The following is a 16,717-nucleotide window of genomic DNA, read 5'->3' as shown; positions in this document are numbered from 1 at the left end:
TAGCGGATTATTAGGTTTACAACAAACTAATTATGCTTGTGTTTTTTTTTTCAACAAAAATATGGTTATAGGTTACATGAAAGATTAAAAAAGATTAGAAAAAGAAACAAATATGACCATGTGTCTACGCCTCGATATGGAAAGAGTCCCTCCTGGCCCATCATTCATTGGTTAGGCGACACTTAGGACCAAATTTTGCTTGTTGGAAACTTATTCCTCTAGAAGGGGTGGCGTTGTTTTATTGCATTTGGTCAAGTAATTTGGAGGCTTAAGGAGTCATATAGTTAGAGATTAAAAACATGTCCAGAATCATGCAAACATGAGCTCATATTACGGATTAAAATTTGAGTTGCCTTATTTTGGCGATGAAGTATTTTGGAGGCAAGATCATATGCTGCACAAGATCATGGACAAATTGCAGGTCAACTTCAATATGCTTCATACGGGTGTGCTGCATAGGATTGAGACTAAAATGATTTGCTTCTATGTTATCACAGTAGAGCTGTGGAGCATGAGGAAGCTTGAGACGAAGTTCAGTGAGAAGAGAGTGCAGCCAAAGTGTTTCGGAAGTAGTAGCTGCTAAGGCATGAAATTTTGCTTCAGTTGAAGAGCGAGAGATGGTGCGCTGCTTGCTAGCTGTCCAGGCGATAGGATTCTTTCCAAGGAAGGTGATGAAGGCAATAGTAGAAATCCGAGTGTCATGATCCCCAGCTCAGTCAGTGTCTTTGTAGGTACATAGTTTCAGTGCACAGTCTTTTCGAAAGTGAATGGCATCAAAAATCGTATGCTTAAGGTATTTGAGTAATCTCTTGATAGCAGCCCAGTGTGTGGTAGTAGGCTGATGCATGAACTGTGAGAGACGGTTGACAGTGAAAGCAATATCCGGTCTGGTGAGACTGAGGTACTGAAGGCCACCAATGACTTTGTGAAATGCAGTGCTATCGACGGGGGGTGAACCATCGAGCAAAACAAGGAGAGTGCTTGTGGACAGGGGGGTCTGAACCATTTTGGCACTATCCATGTTGGTGCGGAATAAGAGATCGCTCACGTACTTGTCATGTTTAAGGTCAGCTAAAGTAACTAACCTCAGCTCCCTTTCTTACTTTGTCAACATAATCGTCCTAAAAGAGGAACTTAAAATTTTAGACCTTTGCAGCAGTTAATTGCTGTCACTAAAATTGGTCCTTCTGGACAAAAAGAAATAACATAGTTCAAATATCTTCTGATTCCCCTCCATGGTCGTTTAGATCAACTCAAATCTTACAGCATTGGATAGGTCATCAGCAGGCAAAGGACATGGATGTTGTACAAATATCTAGGATGCAGAGGTCTAGATGTGGCAGTGTCAATGCACTTGATAGCTCTGGATGCAGCAGAAATGGTGAAAGGCTGATTCCAAACTTGTGATGATTGGTGATGTTGGTGGTCTTCTCCAAATCATGATTGGTTTTGCGATGGTTTACATAAGACTACAGTCTACAAGGAGTTTTGTATTATGCCACCCTTTTTATCTTTCTTTGTTTTTTTCTTACTTGGACAACCCAAATTTGGTCTAGGCTTCCTTCCCCCAAGCATTAAATTGCAGAGGAAGGTTGTTGTCTCTGCAGGATGGCACACCCATTACCTTCCCCCAACTTATAATGGTACCACGTAGAAATCGGACTAAACATGACTAGATAATCATAATTGAATCTTGATCCAAGCGTACTCCCACTCGAGATTCGCCGTACCGGTACCGAACCTTATACTAATCCACACTATTATAGCATCGGTACGGTACAGTATGGTATGCGGTATGCCATCGGTACCAGTATCAAACCGGTACCATACGGTACATTCGGTATGTACCATCCAGTTTGGTGTGGTACAGCATACTATGCTCTCACTCTACGTCCCACCCAACAGAATTATAGAAAGATGGCTATTGAGGAAGGCTGGGGCTTCGACGCCTTCCACTTCCTAATCCTCTAGGGCCAATGCGCAAGCGACGCGACACTCCCATGCAAAATGACCAGGTTCGCCACGCCTGTAACACTACACGTCCTGATCATGTCCACGTCTGCGTCCACCACGAGTCCATGGCCACCGCCACCACCCATAGACTTATAAGAAAGCTCAACACGCCAACCATGCTTCCCTTAAACCATTTACAAAAATGATTATTAGGACTTAGATAAAATAAGACCTTTGAGACCTATGCAACTATTGCCAGCTTGCTGACAGAGTAGAATCCTTTTATATAGCATCAGCTAATGCAAACGGAAGTCTACTTTCTAGAATTACTCTCATTGTGTGCTATATGAAATTTTAAACCAAAGAATATTATGCAAATTATTAAAATATTATGGACAGATATATCATGATAAAATGTTATGTAAGAAAATAATGCAATACGCCTTTCATTGCATCTACATATAAAAAATGATGAGAAAGAAAATACTACAAAGTTCATATTAATGTAAGAAATAGGAGCATCAGCAAAAGTAGGAGAACATCAATGCTGATGTTTATAACTGTTATTTGGCACCATAAATAACCCATTGCACTCGGATGAAATTTTATTTGGATACTAGTTATGAAACTAGTTTAGATGTTTTCTTTTTTTTTTTCCTTTTTCTTTTCCAAGTGCTGGACAACCATTGCCCTCAGTCTCAGCATTCATAAAAATATATGCCTAAATCAAAAATCCACCATATTGAGATAGTGTCGCTGTAGAGATTAATGGAACAAATATCAAGCACTTCTGGTAATGGATTTGAACATTTAATTCCACATGAATATCAGATTGCAGAAAGAAAACCTAAATTTCTATCTAGAGGATCCATAGATCGTCTCACAAATGAGAAGCATAAAAACTTGCATACCATCTAAGTCACGGACGGCATCCAATGCATCTCTTCTATCATCAAATTCGACAAATGCAAAGCCAGGTGGCCGTCGAGCAACCCAAACACTGCAGTTAAGTCAACATTTTGATTAGAATATAATGCTACGTTTTCAGTTGAAACTAAGTATAACACCACAGGTTGATGTATTCAGCAATAGTCATACATTTTGCCACCACATTTCAGCACTATCAAAATGAAAGCCTACATTACTTCATAGGCTATATGCTATAGCAGAACTAACAGTCAAATTATTGTACTACAAAATATCACAACTAAGAAGTACCTATGATATGCGCACAAATACATACATACATACATACATACATATACACATACAAGCAAGCACATGCAAATGCATGTGATGCATTGATTTGGTGAATGTACTGCATACACGGCTCGCTTCTTTCGATAGCAATGTTTCTACTCTTTTTTTTTGACATCCATTATGTGCGTATGTCAGGAGCAGAATAGAGAGAGAGAGAGAGAGAGAGAGAGAGAGAGAGAGAGAAGCTATGAATCCCACAAGATGAGAGTGCCTTAAACGGTTAACAACACCATTTATATCAACAAAAAATTAAAGAATTTTTAAGCAAAACTAGCAGGAAACAATATCTTACATTTTGATAGATTCAAGGGAACAAATTTTGATCCATTTCATATGGAATAATATAAAGATGCCAAGTAATGCTATATTTGATACCAATCAAGTTTGTATTCAGAAACCATATAACCATGAAATCATAAATAAAAAGTAAATAAGAAGTTGTTTATCAATCATTATCAGATTTCCTTGTAGTTGATATTACATCGAAAATTAAGAAAACCTCAAATATAAAACAGCAAAACATAAAGGGCTAAAAGAGATTTCCCAAATAAATACATAAAACCAAACAAAGGTCCGCTACGATAGTACAAGAATGAGAAAATGCAGCCATTTGGATCCTAATAAAATCCAAAATTTTAATAAGCATATCACATGATCAATTAGGGCAAGAAAGAAATCTAAATTCACAAGCAAAATTTTCTGGTTTCTGGCTTTCTTGGAGTTCTCTTTCTGGTGTTCTTTCTTTTGGTCACAATGTCTACAGAAGCATTTTGTGTTCGTTTAACTGGGAAGAACTACTCTGCTTGGGAGTTTCAATTCAGGATGTTTATCAAAGACAAGGAGCTTTAGGATTATATTGATGGCTCTTCTAAAGCACCAATTGATGCTAAGGAATTTGCTCAATGGAAGACCAAGAATTTTCGGATTATTTCTTAGATTTTGGGGTCCATTGAGCCGCACATGGTGAACAATATGCAGTCCTTTAGGACTGCCAAGGAGATGTGGGATTATTTAAAACGTATCTACAACCAAGACAACAATGCAAGGTGGTTTCACTTGGAGTTGGTGATTGCAAATTACAGCCAAGGTAATCTTTCCATTCAGGAGTATTATTCTGGTTTTCTTAATCTGTGGAGCGAGTATTCCGGAATTCTTCATGCTAAAGTGCCAAAAGAAGCAATATCCGCTATTCAAGAGGTTCATGCAACCAACAGATGTGATCAATTTCTGATGAAACTCATGCCAGAATTTGAAGTTACTAGGGTTGCGCTATTAAACAGTGATCTTGTTCCCTCTTTGGATGTGTGTCTTGGTGAATTGCTTCGTGAGGAGCAACGGACTTTTACTCAGGTTGTTATGGCACAAGAGAAGCTGTCCTTAGATGTTGTGAATGTTACAAATGCTGCTCAAGGGAAGGGAAAGGGCAAGGACAAGGTTCAGTGCTACTGCTGCAAGGAATTTGGCCATATTGCTCGCAACTGCAGCAAAAATATCTGCACCTACTGTAAGCAATCCGGGCATACCATTAAGGAGTGTCCTACGTGACCTCAGAATTGCCAAGCCAATGCTTTTCAAGCTGTGGTTAGTTCTTCTACTTCTGTGGATCAGTCTGCAAGTATCGCATCTACTGCAGCCACATCAGCAGGTCCTAGACAAGTTGTTCTTACTTCAGAGATGGTGCAACAGATGATTATCTCGGCCTTTTCAACCTTGGGACTTCAAGGTAATGGTAAGACAGTTTCTCATCCTTGGTCTGTTGATTCTGGAGCATCGAATCACATGACTGGCAATTCTGATTTTCAGCATAATGTTCGGTCCTATAAGGGTACACAACACATTCAAATTGCTAATGAAAGTAATCTTCCTATTACTGTTGTTGGAGATCTTAGTTCACCTTTCCGCAATGTGTTTGTGTCACCATGACTCTCTACTAGTTTAATTTTAGTTGGTCAATTGGTTGATAACAACTGTGGTGTGCATTTTCTCGTAATGGTTGTCAGGTTTAGGATCAGGCGTCGGAAAAAGTGATCGCAAAGGAACCTAAAGTTGGAGGAATGTTTTAGAAGATTGTTTTCTTTGCATTTTACTCTTCCTAGTCTATTGTCTTTGGCTTGTACTGTTGTAAAAAATCAGAGTGAGGTTTGGCATAAACGTCTAGGCCATCCTAACTCTCTTGTTTTGTCTCATTTATTGAAGCATGGTTTTTCGGGCAATAAAGATCAGTTCTCTTCTCACAGCGTGTCTTTTGATTGTATTACTTGTAAACTCGAAAAAAGCAAAACTCTATCTTTTCCTAATCATGGTAGTCAAGCCGAAAAATATTTCAATAGTATTCATAGTGACGTTTGGGGTGTTACTCTTGTAATATCTCATGTCAGATATAAATATTTTGTAACGTTAATTGATGATTATTGTCGTTTCCCTTGGGTGTATTTTCTCCGCTCCAAATCCGAAATATTTTCTGTTTTCCAAACCTTTGTGGCTTATGTTGAGACTCATTTCTCAACCTGTGTTGAAGTATTAAGGTCTGATTTGGGCGGAGAATATATGTCTTATGACTTTCAGGCGTTCTTACATCAGAAAGGTATAATTTCTCAGCGCTCTTGTCCTTATACACCTCAGTAAAATGGTGTTGTTGAATATAGAATCGCCATCTATTGGATATTGTTCACACCTTGTTGCTTGAATCCTCTATTCCTCCAAAATTTTGGGTTGAAGCTTTGTCTACTGCAGTTTATTTGATTAATCGACTGTCTTCTCAAATTTTGGACTTTGATTCTCCTTATTCGTCTCTATGACAAGCATCCTGGTTATAACCAGCTTCAAAGTTTTAGATGTGTTTGCTTTGTTCACTTGCTAATGAACATTACAAGCTTTCTGCCCAATCGGTTCAGTGTGCCTTTATAGGTTATAGTACTGCTCAAAAGGGTTTTGTGTGTTATGATGCTGCTAATAACCGGCTTCATGTCTTTGAAAATCAGTATTTCTTTCAGTTCAATGTTGCCTCATCATCTGATCTTGGCATGCTTCCTAGCTTTGATGATATATATCATTCTATTGAGCGCTTCAAACCAGGTATTGTGTATGAGAGACGTTGGCCACCTCAGCCCCTTTTCGACACTGATCCACCACCTGAGCCTGTTGTCCCTGCGCCTCGGAGGTCCACCAGAGCCTCCTATCTACCAGATAGGTATGGATTCTCACATACATCTCTCAATGCAACTATGTCTACCATCATGATTCCTACTTGTTATTCCTAAGTAGTTAAGCAAGAATGTTGGGTGAAGGCCATGCAAGATGAGCTTTAGGCTCTACAAGAGAATCACACTTAGGATATTGTTCCCTATCTTTCTAATGCTAAATCTATTGGTTGTAAATGGGTGTACTTTGTGAAACTACGTCTTGATGGGATTGTGGAAAGATATAAAGCTCGGTTGGTTGCTCTTGGTAATAGGCAGGAATATGGAGTGGATTATGATGAGACTTTTGCTCCGGTAGCTAAGATGACTACAGTATGGATAGTCTTACCATTCCTGCTTCTAAAGGTTGGGCCCTCTATCAAATGGACGTTAAAAATGCTTTTCTGCATGGTGATCTCAAGAATAAATTTTTATGACACCTCCACCAGGTTTATTCACTACCCTGTCTTTTGATATGTGCAAGATGAAGCGCTCTCTCTATAACTTGAAGCATGCTCCTTGTGCTTGGTTTGATGAGTTCTGCTCCACATTACTTGGTTTTTCCTTTGTCAAAAGTCAGTATGACTCTTCCTTGTTTTTCCGCAAGACTGAGAGTGCTATTGTTCTCCTTTTAGTGTATGTCGATGATATAGTTATCACGAAGACAGATTCTATGTTGATTCAGCAGCTTCAACAGCACCTACGGGCTTCATTTCACATGAAGGATCTTGGTTCTCTTCAATATTTCTTGGGCCTTGAGGTGAAGTCTAGAACTGCGGGTCCTTTTTTGCATCAACATAAGTATATGCAGGATTTGACTGCTTTGGCTAGACTTTGGGATGTTTCTTCTATTGACACACCTTTGGAGGTGAATGTGAAGTATCGTTGTGAGGAGGGCGAGCTTCTTTCTAATCCCTCGCTGTACCGACAGTTAGTTGGGAGTCTAAACTATTTGACCATAACTCGGTCTGATATTTTCTTCGTTGTTTAGCAAGTTAGTCAGTTTATGCAAACTCCTTGGCACCTTCATTTGGTTGTTGTCCGCTATATCATTCGCTATCTGAGAGGCTCCAGATCACGGCTTATATTTTCTTGCTGGTTCACCTATTTAGTTGAGTGCATACAGTGATGTTGATTGGGCTGGCTGCCCAGATATGCATCGTTCAGTTATGGGTTGGTGCATGTTTCTTGGCAATGCACTCATTTTAGGAAGAGTAAGAAACATGACCATATTTCTAAGTCTTCAACATAGTCTGAGTATCGAGCCATGTCCTTTGCATGTTTTGAGATTATTTGGCTTCATGGATTGTTGGCTGAGCTTGGGTTCCCTCAATTAGAGCCCACTTCTCTTCATGTGGAAAATACTAGTGTGATTCAGTTTGCAGCTAATCCAGTCATTCATGAACAAACCAAGCATATTGAGGCAGATTGTCACTCCATTCGTGAGGCTTATGACCGACGTGTTATCACTCTTCCTCATATCACCACGGATTTTCATATTGCTGATATATTTACCAAGGCTATGACTCGTCAATGTCATCAGTATCTAGTTGGCAAATTGATGCTTTTTGATTAGCCAGCATCAATTTGAGGGGGGATGTTAATAGGATCGACAGATCCTATTTCTTTATGGTTTTCATAGCAAATTTAATTACCTTTATTATTTCCACAATCTACTCATTTCCTTTGTTATTTCTATTAACTCTGTACAGCTTAGTTTTTCTAATTTAGCTAGCAGAACTAATTGGCAGATTTGCTGTGTATAGCTGTCTATAGCTAGTTGCCATGTATAGCTGTCTATAGCTAATTTTTCTATACATTTTTTCTATTTAATGAGATTCTCACACAGATGAGAAAAGGAATTCAGTCAATTTGACAAAGGAGGGGCTTTGGAGGGAGGAAAAGGGAGAGGAAGGAAGAGAGAGGGCAACGGAGGCTGGTGAGCTATGCGAAGGAGGCGGAGGAGGGGCTCCACCTCCTTTGCGAACTTGCCGGCCTCCGCAGGCCCTCCTGCATGGAATGGTACGGGGGAGTACTGACCCGTGCCACCGAGTAATCGGTCCGGGCCCCAGTTCCAGCACAGCAGACCAAGAAAAAAGGTTACAGATTTACCAATTAGCCCGGTTCCAACACAGCATACCTTGAAAAAAAAGATTACAAATTCACTAATTGGATTGTTTTCCCATCAAATGGCACCGAAGATATCATTCTGCACAAACTATACGGGCTCGTTTGGTTTGCGGGAAGCATTTTCCCTCCTAGGAATATGATTCCTGGGAAACAAATTCCTAGGAAAAGGATGCCTAGGAAAGTACTTTTGGCATGTTTGGTTGACCATGGGAAAGTGACAAATTTCCAAAGTGCTTATGTTTGGTTGGCCATCCACTTTCCTAGGAAAGTTATGTATAATTCCTATTATACCCTTAATAAAAATTAGGTTTTTAATGTCTCTTTAATGCTTCTTTAATGCTGAAGGGACTTTTTGGGAAAAAGTAAAAATGGAGTAATTCCTGCCTCATGGGAAAGTTACTTTCCCATGTTTCTCATGGGAAAGACTTTTCCATGAAATGTGGGAATCATATTCCCATGGGAATTCAACTTTCCCTTCTCTCTCCTTTGAAAACTCCAACCAAACAAGAGGCATCTCATTACTTTCCCATTGACCACACTTTTCCCCCTTCTTTTCCCGCGAACCAAACGAGCCATACTATTAAGATGATAAAGTGGTATGCGACCAAGTAGTAGTCTCAGCAACCTACTTTTTCATGAAGGAATAATTAAAATTGATTTATTGCTTCTCACTGGTGCGGTAAGATGTTTTTCTCTTTGCACTTTTGTTCACGGATAAGCAATATTCTTTTCTCATGAGTTGGTTATTATAACAATCAAAAGTAACAATAGTAACGAAAAATGCAAATGCCTTAGAGACGGAAGAGAGAGGGGAGAGGATTTCGATTTATTAATTAAAAGATTGGCTCCAGGACATGTGAGATGCATGTGACTCTTTAACCGATCCGTAGAGTCAATAATTTGATCTAATCCGGCTTGATTTTAATATAGATCCAAATCCAAAATTTGGGTTATTCGGTCAGCTTCGGACCACACATAAGGTTCTGAAATGGGTCGGTCCGAGCCGAGATTCATTGAACCGGACTTCTCTTTTGGTTTATATAGTTGTTGAAATATGAGAAAGAGAAAAATATTGGAACTCCCTTAAATTTAGGGTCAGCTTGATTTGGTATCTCTTAAAATTAAAAAAAATTATAATCTGATTTCTAACTTTAGTAAAGTGATTCAGGTTTAATATGGTTTTATGCCTCCTTTGGCACCCAATACTGCTAAGACACCATCTAAAAGGACATAATTACCATCATTTCGTCTCATATTTTTTTTATTTCTTTCCAAAATACGCCCCTCCTCTCTAGAGTCCCTCCCTTTGTCCTTTCCTACCACCTCTCATCAGTAGAGACCATGAAATGAGAGCCTATCCCCATGTTTACCATGCGCTGAGAGTCGGGAGTACTAAACGTACTTCGATTGAGCTCAAACTCATCACGTTATTTCCACATGCCATCAAACTATTGCACTCCTCTTCTTTCACCTATCCTCCGTTGCCAACAAGGAGGGCCTCCTCTCTCTTGTCCTAGGTCTGGAAGCTCTTAGACACCTTCCACGTCTTCCAAGAAGAGTTTCGTGCAATCCTCTTCAAGAGCAAGGGATCCTCTCTCACATCCCCCTCAACCATCTTATCTTCAACTTCTTCGAGCATAGCGTCAAAGTCCTCTACATCTCCAATGCTATTAGGGATGTATCACGGGTAGCTCCTTGCCTCCCTTTTCCTTAAAAAATAAAAAAAAATAAAAACAAACCTACGCAATGCTATTACTGATGTGATTGACTAAAACCAAGAAGTTGTCCAAGATTGTCCTTCTTTCCCTTAAAGGCTCGTTTGGTTCGCGGAAAATATTTTCCCTCCTAGGAATATGATTCCTACGAAGTAGATTTCTAGGAAGATGATGCCTAGGAGAGTACTTTTGGCATGTTTGGTTAACCATGAGAAAGTGACAAATTTCTAGAGTGCTTATATTTGGTTGACCATCCACTTTCCTAGGAAAGTTATTTATAATTCTATTATGCCCTTAATAAAAATTAGGTCTTTAATGTCTCTTTAATGCTTCTTTAATGCTGAAGGGCTTTTTGGAAAAAAATAAAAATGGCGTGATTTCCGCCTCATGGAAAAGTAATTTTCTCATGTTTCTCATGGGAAAGACTTTCTCATGAAATATGAGAATCATATTCCCATGGGAATACAACTTTCCCATCTCTTTCCTTTGAAAACTCCAACCAAACAAGAGGCATCTCATTACTTTCCCGTTGACCATACTTTTCCTCCTTTTTTTCCCGCGAACCAAACGAGCCCTAAATCTTTCCCAGAAGAGCCTTGGTTAGAGCCATCTCCATCGTAACCTTAAGGTCCTCACTGACCTCATCATCCTCTTGCTCGATGAGAAAGAGGCTGCTCCATCCTCAACCATTGTAGAAAGAGGCTGCTCCATCCTCAACCATTGCAACCTACATGAAGCCGTTGTTAGACGGAAAGGAGAAAGACCACAACGAGGAAGGGATCTTTTTCCCCAGCTAGCTTCCAGTTTTCTTCCTCAAGATTGGCTAGAGTTCTCTTTCTTGTCCTTGTTCTCTTCTAGGTTCTAGGTGGGTAATGGTTGTATGTTCTACTTTTCGCCATCTTTTCTCGGATTTGGGGGGGTTTTAACAATAGACTTCTCTCTCTCCTTTTTTGTGTTGTTTTGCTGCTGCTGCTTTTGTAGAAGAAGCCTAAAAAAGCCTTCTTTTTTTATTTGGATTTTTTGGAAGTTTTAACTCATTGTAGAAGAGGTGGAGTTTTGTCCGTTAAGACTGCATCCAAACACTGCATAGATCATACAAATGAGGCCAATTTCCTGCTTGCTTAACAAGCCAGCATAGGAGGCATACAAATAAGGCTTCCCCTTTTCCTGAGTGAAAATGGAGATACAGGCTTCAAAGCCCATAATTTTTCATTCAAAGACACCTGATACAAATATCCTATACTAGAAATGATGCATACAATGTACAACTCCTGAATAGAACCTTTCGTGCACATTGACAAGCATCAATCAGCAAGACTGCTATTGGTAGCATCCGAATATTACAGATCACCCCCCACAATATTAGCTGATGATTACCTACCAGATAAAAGGACACCAGCTGGTGAAACAAACAGGCAAAGAGGTGATCAATCAATCCAGATGAATCAAAAGAAAAAAAAGCTAACTACAGATACCAAGTTTAGAGGTCCATGCATTCATTTTCCTCAATTCAGCCACTACTCACATTATTACCACGCCAGAAGGATCTGAGAGGAAAATGCGATACCCATGACTCAGATCCCGAAGCAACAGCTCTGGCCCCCTCCATCTCTGCAATATCTTCACGCCAAAACTTGATAACATGGAGGCTTTCCTCCTCAGTCGACCTCTGGACAATGATTCGAGATGCATACCCCTTTTCTCTCATTGAACGGCAAATCTGAGAAGGATTGTTGGCTGTGAGGGTGACCATATAAAGCCAACCCTTACCTGAAAGCAGTTCATCTACAACAGGAAGGATCCTGTCTATCACCTTGCGTCCATTCTCTCCTCCAGCCCAAGAAGCAGTTATCCCATCACAGCCAACTTCTTCTTCAGGTGTTGGCACATAAGGAGGATTAACCACCACCACATCTATCATACCAGCAAGGCGTTTGTGAAGCCCGGAAGCAATATTTGTGGTGATGATCTCTGCATGTACACCATGAGCTTCAAGTGTCGCACGAGTCACCTCCACAGCATGTGGGTTGATGTCAGTTGCAAAATAATGGACTCCAGAGTTTTCTTCCCCAAGCATGAGGGCCAAAGATGTGATCACATAGCCACTCCCACAGCCCACTTCCATGCATAACCTTGGCTTGTGCTGCAACAAATTTGCTCTATCAGCTAGAAGAGCATCCACTAGGGCAAATGAGTCATCACATGGCTCATACACCTCAGGGTGGCAGCTGAGGAGTCGAATCTGAGCAGTTTTGTATAACGACTCTGATGAAACCTACCAAGAATAACAGTTTCAGTTTCAGAAATCAGTTCAAAGGCGAAATTCACAAATAACATCCATTTTCTATTCCATAACTAAATGGTCTAAATAATTCAAGTATCCCGATCCTTCCCCTCCCTGCCATGAGGCATGATGTTACTGGTTCTAGCTTACAGTTCTGCTGCTCAACTTGCATTTTGTGGGAAAACTAGAGGATCCCATATCTATACCAAAGTCCATGGCAGCTGTCCAGCATAAGAACCTAGCCAAATAAATAGATGCCACATATTAGAACGGCACAATTCTTACATGATGGAGAGAACCTGAATGCATCAAAATTAATGCATATTTATTTCTCATATCATTGGTTCATTTCAAACATAGCAAAAATCAATAAGGTATAAATAAACTTGATGCAAATGAGCCCAAAAGAATAATAGCCATACCAATCAATACTGTACCATACTGCTACTGGTACGCAGGCTCATACCGTACCGACACTCGGTACGTCTCATCATCTTGTACTGTACTGCGTGACAACACTGTAATAGGATGGTACCGGTACAAGATCCGGTACCAAGATGGTGAACCTTGCGACATAGTCTATGATACTTGCTATGATGAGTTATGACAAAAGAGGACAAAACTCCATTTACACATTAGGAAGCTTAACAGCAATAAAACTAGGAAGAATGTAATGTCAGCACATAAGATAAATAGTTTTAGTAAAACATGACATTTTTGGGATAAGTATGCGTTCGCACCATCAGGTGACTTGAATCACAATTTTCGAGAGATTTGACAAGAATGTCAAAGAGACAAGCACTGGAAGATCATAAGACAAACTGGATTTTTTTAGCTATATAACATCCCATGCTACTTGCCGATAAGAATAGTGGTGATGAACAAAATTAGATTGTACCAACCATTAACAATGGTGATTACTTAAGAGCCACAGGATTGTGATTTACTAAAGTGAAAGTTGGTTTGGTTTTATGTAGTGTTTTACCGTATCAATAGTGTACAATAATGGGGGTATAAATTTAGAGAACATGAAAAAAAACCAACCAGCAAACGGCTGCAGCCCACCAGAAGTAAGATTTTCAAAATATGATAATTGTAGGAGCTCAACCACAAATTTGCGAATCTGGATCTTGCAAGTTTGAGAGAAATAGAAAGACAATTAACAAAAGAATAAAGGAAAAATATTTTTTTAAAAAAAGGTTAAGAGTTCAAATGGATGGCATTGTAAACTTGGTACAAACTTCAAGATTGAAAAAACTCAGAATTGAAAAAAAAAAAATCATTACAAGTTACAAGATATTCTTATAATTCATTGAACTCACAAGAGGAAAACAAAAACTACTACACCCGACCAACTTTTTTTTTAAAGCCATAGTGGCAAAACCACTATAAGCTGCATGGAGAAACTTGTCTCCATTGAACAACATTTCAGAGCTCCAAAGTATATGTTCATCTCCATCAATAATTTACCATTAGCTAAACAAAATGTGAAAGACACCCTAACTTCCTTTTATATAGAATTATATCCAAGAAATGTGGAACCGTCCCGAGCTGCCTGGTTCAGAGTGTATCAAGCTGTGCTAGTAGCGAACCGGGACGGTCCCGATATTCAAAACAAAAAACCACCAAAGGAGGGGGAGGGAGAACGAAAGAGAGGAAAAGAGAGAGGGGGAGGGAAGGAGAGAGAGGGGGCGGGTTGGAGGAGGGGCTCCGCCCTCCAGACCCTGTAGCAAATCTTCATCCTAAATCCTGTCTAGCCTTGCTCGTAGTGGCCAAAGTGCTCCACATCGAGTTAGGTTATTCTCTTGGATATCCGTAGTGGCGAAAGTGATCCACATCGAGTCTGATGATCCTCCTGAATACTTATAATGACCAAAATAGTCCATATCAAATATGGTGATCCTCTTGGATTAGGTTTCTAGGTTAATTAATATTAACTTATTTCCACAAGATCGTAAATTACATCATGTGCAGGTCATTCTATAGGTTGGTGCTTGCATTGATGGATATCAATCAAAATCAAACAAATCCTTATCTACCAAACCTGGTAAAAATCTACTTCCTGATAGGTTTCTTCTATTTTTTGTCATCAAAGGGAGGCTAAGCCTCAATTGCGGACAAAAAATACAACCTAAACAATCAGCGGAGATCAAAGGAAAAAAGAAAAACCAACAAAATCATTTGCAGAGAAATAAAGGGCTTGTTTGGCACCAGGTAACCGATCAGCTGATTGTTTGGCTGCCCTAAACATGTGAGTAGCCCAAAAAAATTGGAGATACCTTCCAAGATGTCAGATATCTGTAAGCAGAGGTTATGACGAAGCACTCTAGGGTTACACTTTAATTAAAAAATCTCAAATAAAAGACTTGATAATATAGAGGGTTTCCCAAGGTATCAAAGTTTAGCAAACTAAAATGGGGTTCCTAAAAGGATACAAACCTATTTCAGCCCACCTCATAGAATATTGCTCAATTCTGCTGGAAACCGGTAACACTGGGCCAGGCCACTTAGATTTCATTGGATGCTTATAAGAATAATTGAAGCTACAATATTAGCTATATTATTATAGTTTTATATCAATATGCCGTATAACTATCTATAGTTCTTTGCATATGCTAATTTAGCCACGATGTAGAAAACTTATTTACAGAAGAACATGTGTTTTAACATATCTATTAACATCTTCATGAACACATAAATCACAAGCTTGAAGCACAGTATATTTTCAAAGTAACAGAGTACTGGTTTATGGAATACTAGACATTTTATATAACTTCGAAATTTTTCATTACGTAGCTTTGAGATTTATATTATTTTCTAATGTAAAAGATAAAACACTGTATTCTCAGTTACAGCTGAATTTGCTCCAATATGAATGATTGAAGAGATAAAATTGAGTCAAGAAATTATGGATTGACCGACCACTATTAAAGAAAGGGACAAGAAGGCCTCACAGGTAAAAACCTCGTCATATGGCACAGGCCAAAAAATCAAGAAGTCCTTAAAAAACCGCCATTATCCCTCAGTATCGATATCATCGAAAGGCTTCACCATAGAAAACAATCTAAACATGAGTTTTTACGATGCTGGAGCAGGTAGTAGACGAAGATTAAGCCAAGATTAGCACGGATCAATGCAATGGTGCAGAGAATGAACAATGATGCGTCAACTCCCTCCGAGAATCATTAAGATTCACCAAAACATAACTGGTTTAACGGATTGATCTCCAAAAATTCCATCTCGAAACCAACCAAACTGGTTTAACTCTCTTTCTACTTTTTTTTCTCTCCAAGAATGAGAATTCTTGCTTTACGGATCAAACAGAATAGCGACCTTTCTGCGAACAAACTAAACTACGAACCAATCCAAGAGAAAGAGAGAAGATAAGACCAAAGCTAGCATAACAAAAGGAGGAGAGGAAGTAGGCTAGAAGAAAAATCGGCTTACCCTGGTGGGATCAACCAGATGAGACGGCTCGCCGGAGAAGAAAACCTCCTTGCGATTTTAGGAAATAGGATTAGGGTTTCTGGGCGGTCCGCGGCCGTAAAACCCAAGAGACGGGAGAGGGAAGGGGGAGAATTTCGATTTATTAATTAAAAGATTGGCTCAAGTTACTTGGCGCTCTTTAACCGTTCCGTAGAGTCAGTAATTTAATCTAATCCGACCTGATTTTAATCCAAATTCAGATCCAAAAGCTGGATTATTCGGTCAGTTTGGACATGAGATTCCAAAATGGGTAGGTGCGGGCGGCATTCATTGAACCGGACATTTTTTTTGGGTTTACATAGTTGTTAAAATATGAGTGTAAGAAAATTATCAAAAAGTCAGTTTTACTTAGTACCTCTAGATGTTAAGAGAATTTAATCCGATTTCTAACATTAGTAAAATGGTTTAATGTGATCTTGTGCCTCTTGGACGCCCAATGCTGTAAGCCATTATTGAAAAGAAAATATATTCTATTTTCATCTCTTATTTTTTGAATGTTCCGAAATGCACCCCTTCTCTTCTGCGTTCCTCCCCCTTTCGTTTTTCACCACTTCTCATTGGTACAGAAGGTGAAATAAGATTCTACCCCCTATATTTATCTGGTGCTAAGAGTTGACACTACTAAACATAATCTGATCGATCTCAAACTCGTCACGTTATTTCCACATGCCATCGAACTACCGCAGTCTTCTTCATCAATCCTCCGTCGC

The 16,717-nt window shown here is 39.4% G+C and overlaps 1 protein-coding gene across 1 annotated transcript; it reads right to left on the bottom strand.

Moving 5' to 3' along the window:
• Positions 1-11,399: 11,399 nt before the first annotated feature.
• LOC103699181 (uncharacterized) lies at positions 11,400-16,099 on the bottom strand. Its single transcript, XM_008781236.4, has 3 exons — positions 15,969-16,099; positions 12,672-12,759; positions 11,400-12,512 (listed from the first exon to the last, which is right to left on the bottom strand). Exons 2-3 carry the CDS (start codon positions 12,735-12,737, stop codon positions 11,748-11,750), a joined length of 831 nt encoding a protein of 276 aa, XP_008779458.1. The 5' UTR covers positions 12,738-12,759; positions 15,969-16,099; the 3' UTR covers positions 11,400-11,747.
• Between the last annotated feature and the right edge of the window lie 618 nt (positions 16,100-16,717).

Source organism: Phoenix dactylifera, chromosome 2 (genome assembly GCF_051530095.1).
Source record: "Phoenix dactylifera cultivar Ajwa chromosome 2, Ajwa_hap1_PhDact_Kaust_v1.1, whole genome shotgun sequence".
Lineage (NCBI taxonomy): Eukaryota > Viridiplantae > Streptophyta > Magnoliopsida > Arecales > Arecaceae > Phoenix > Phoenix dactylifera.
This window is presented reverse-complemented; position numbering and strand designations above follow the sequence as displayed.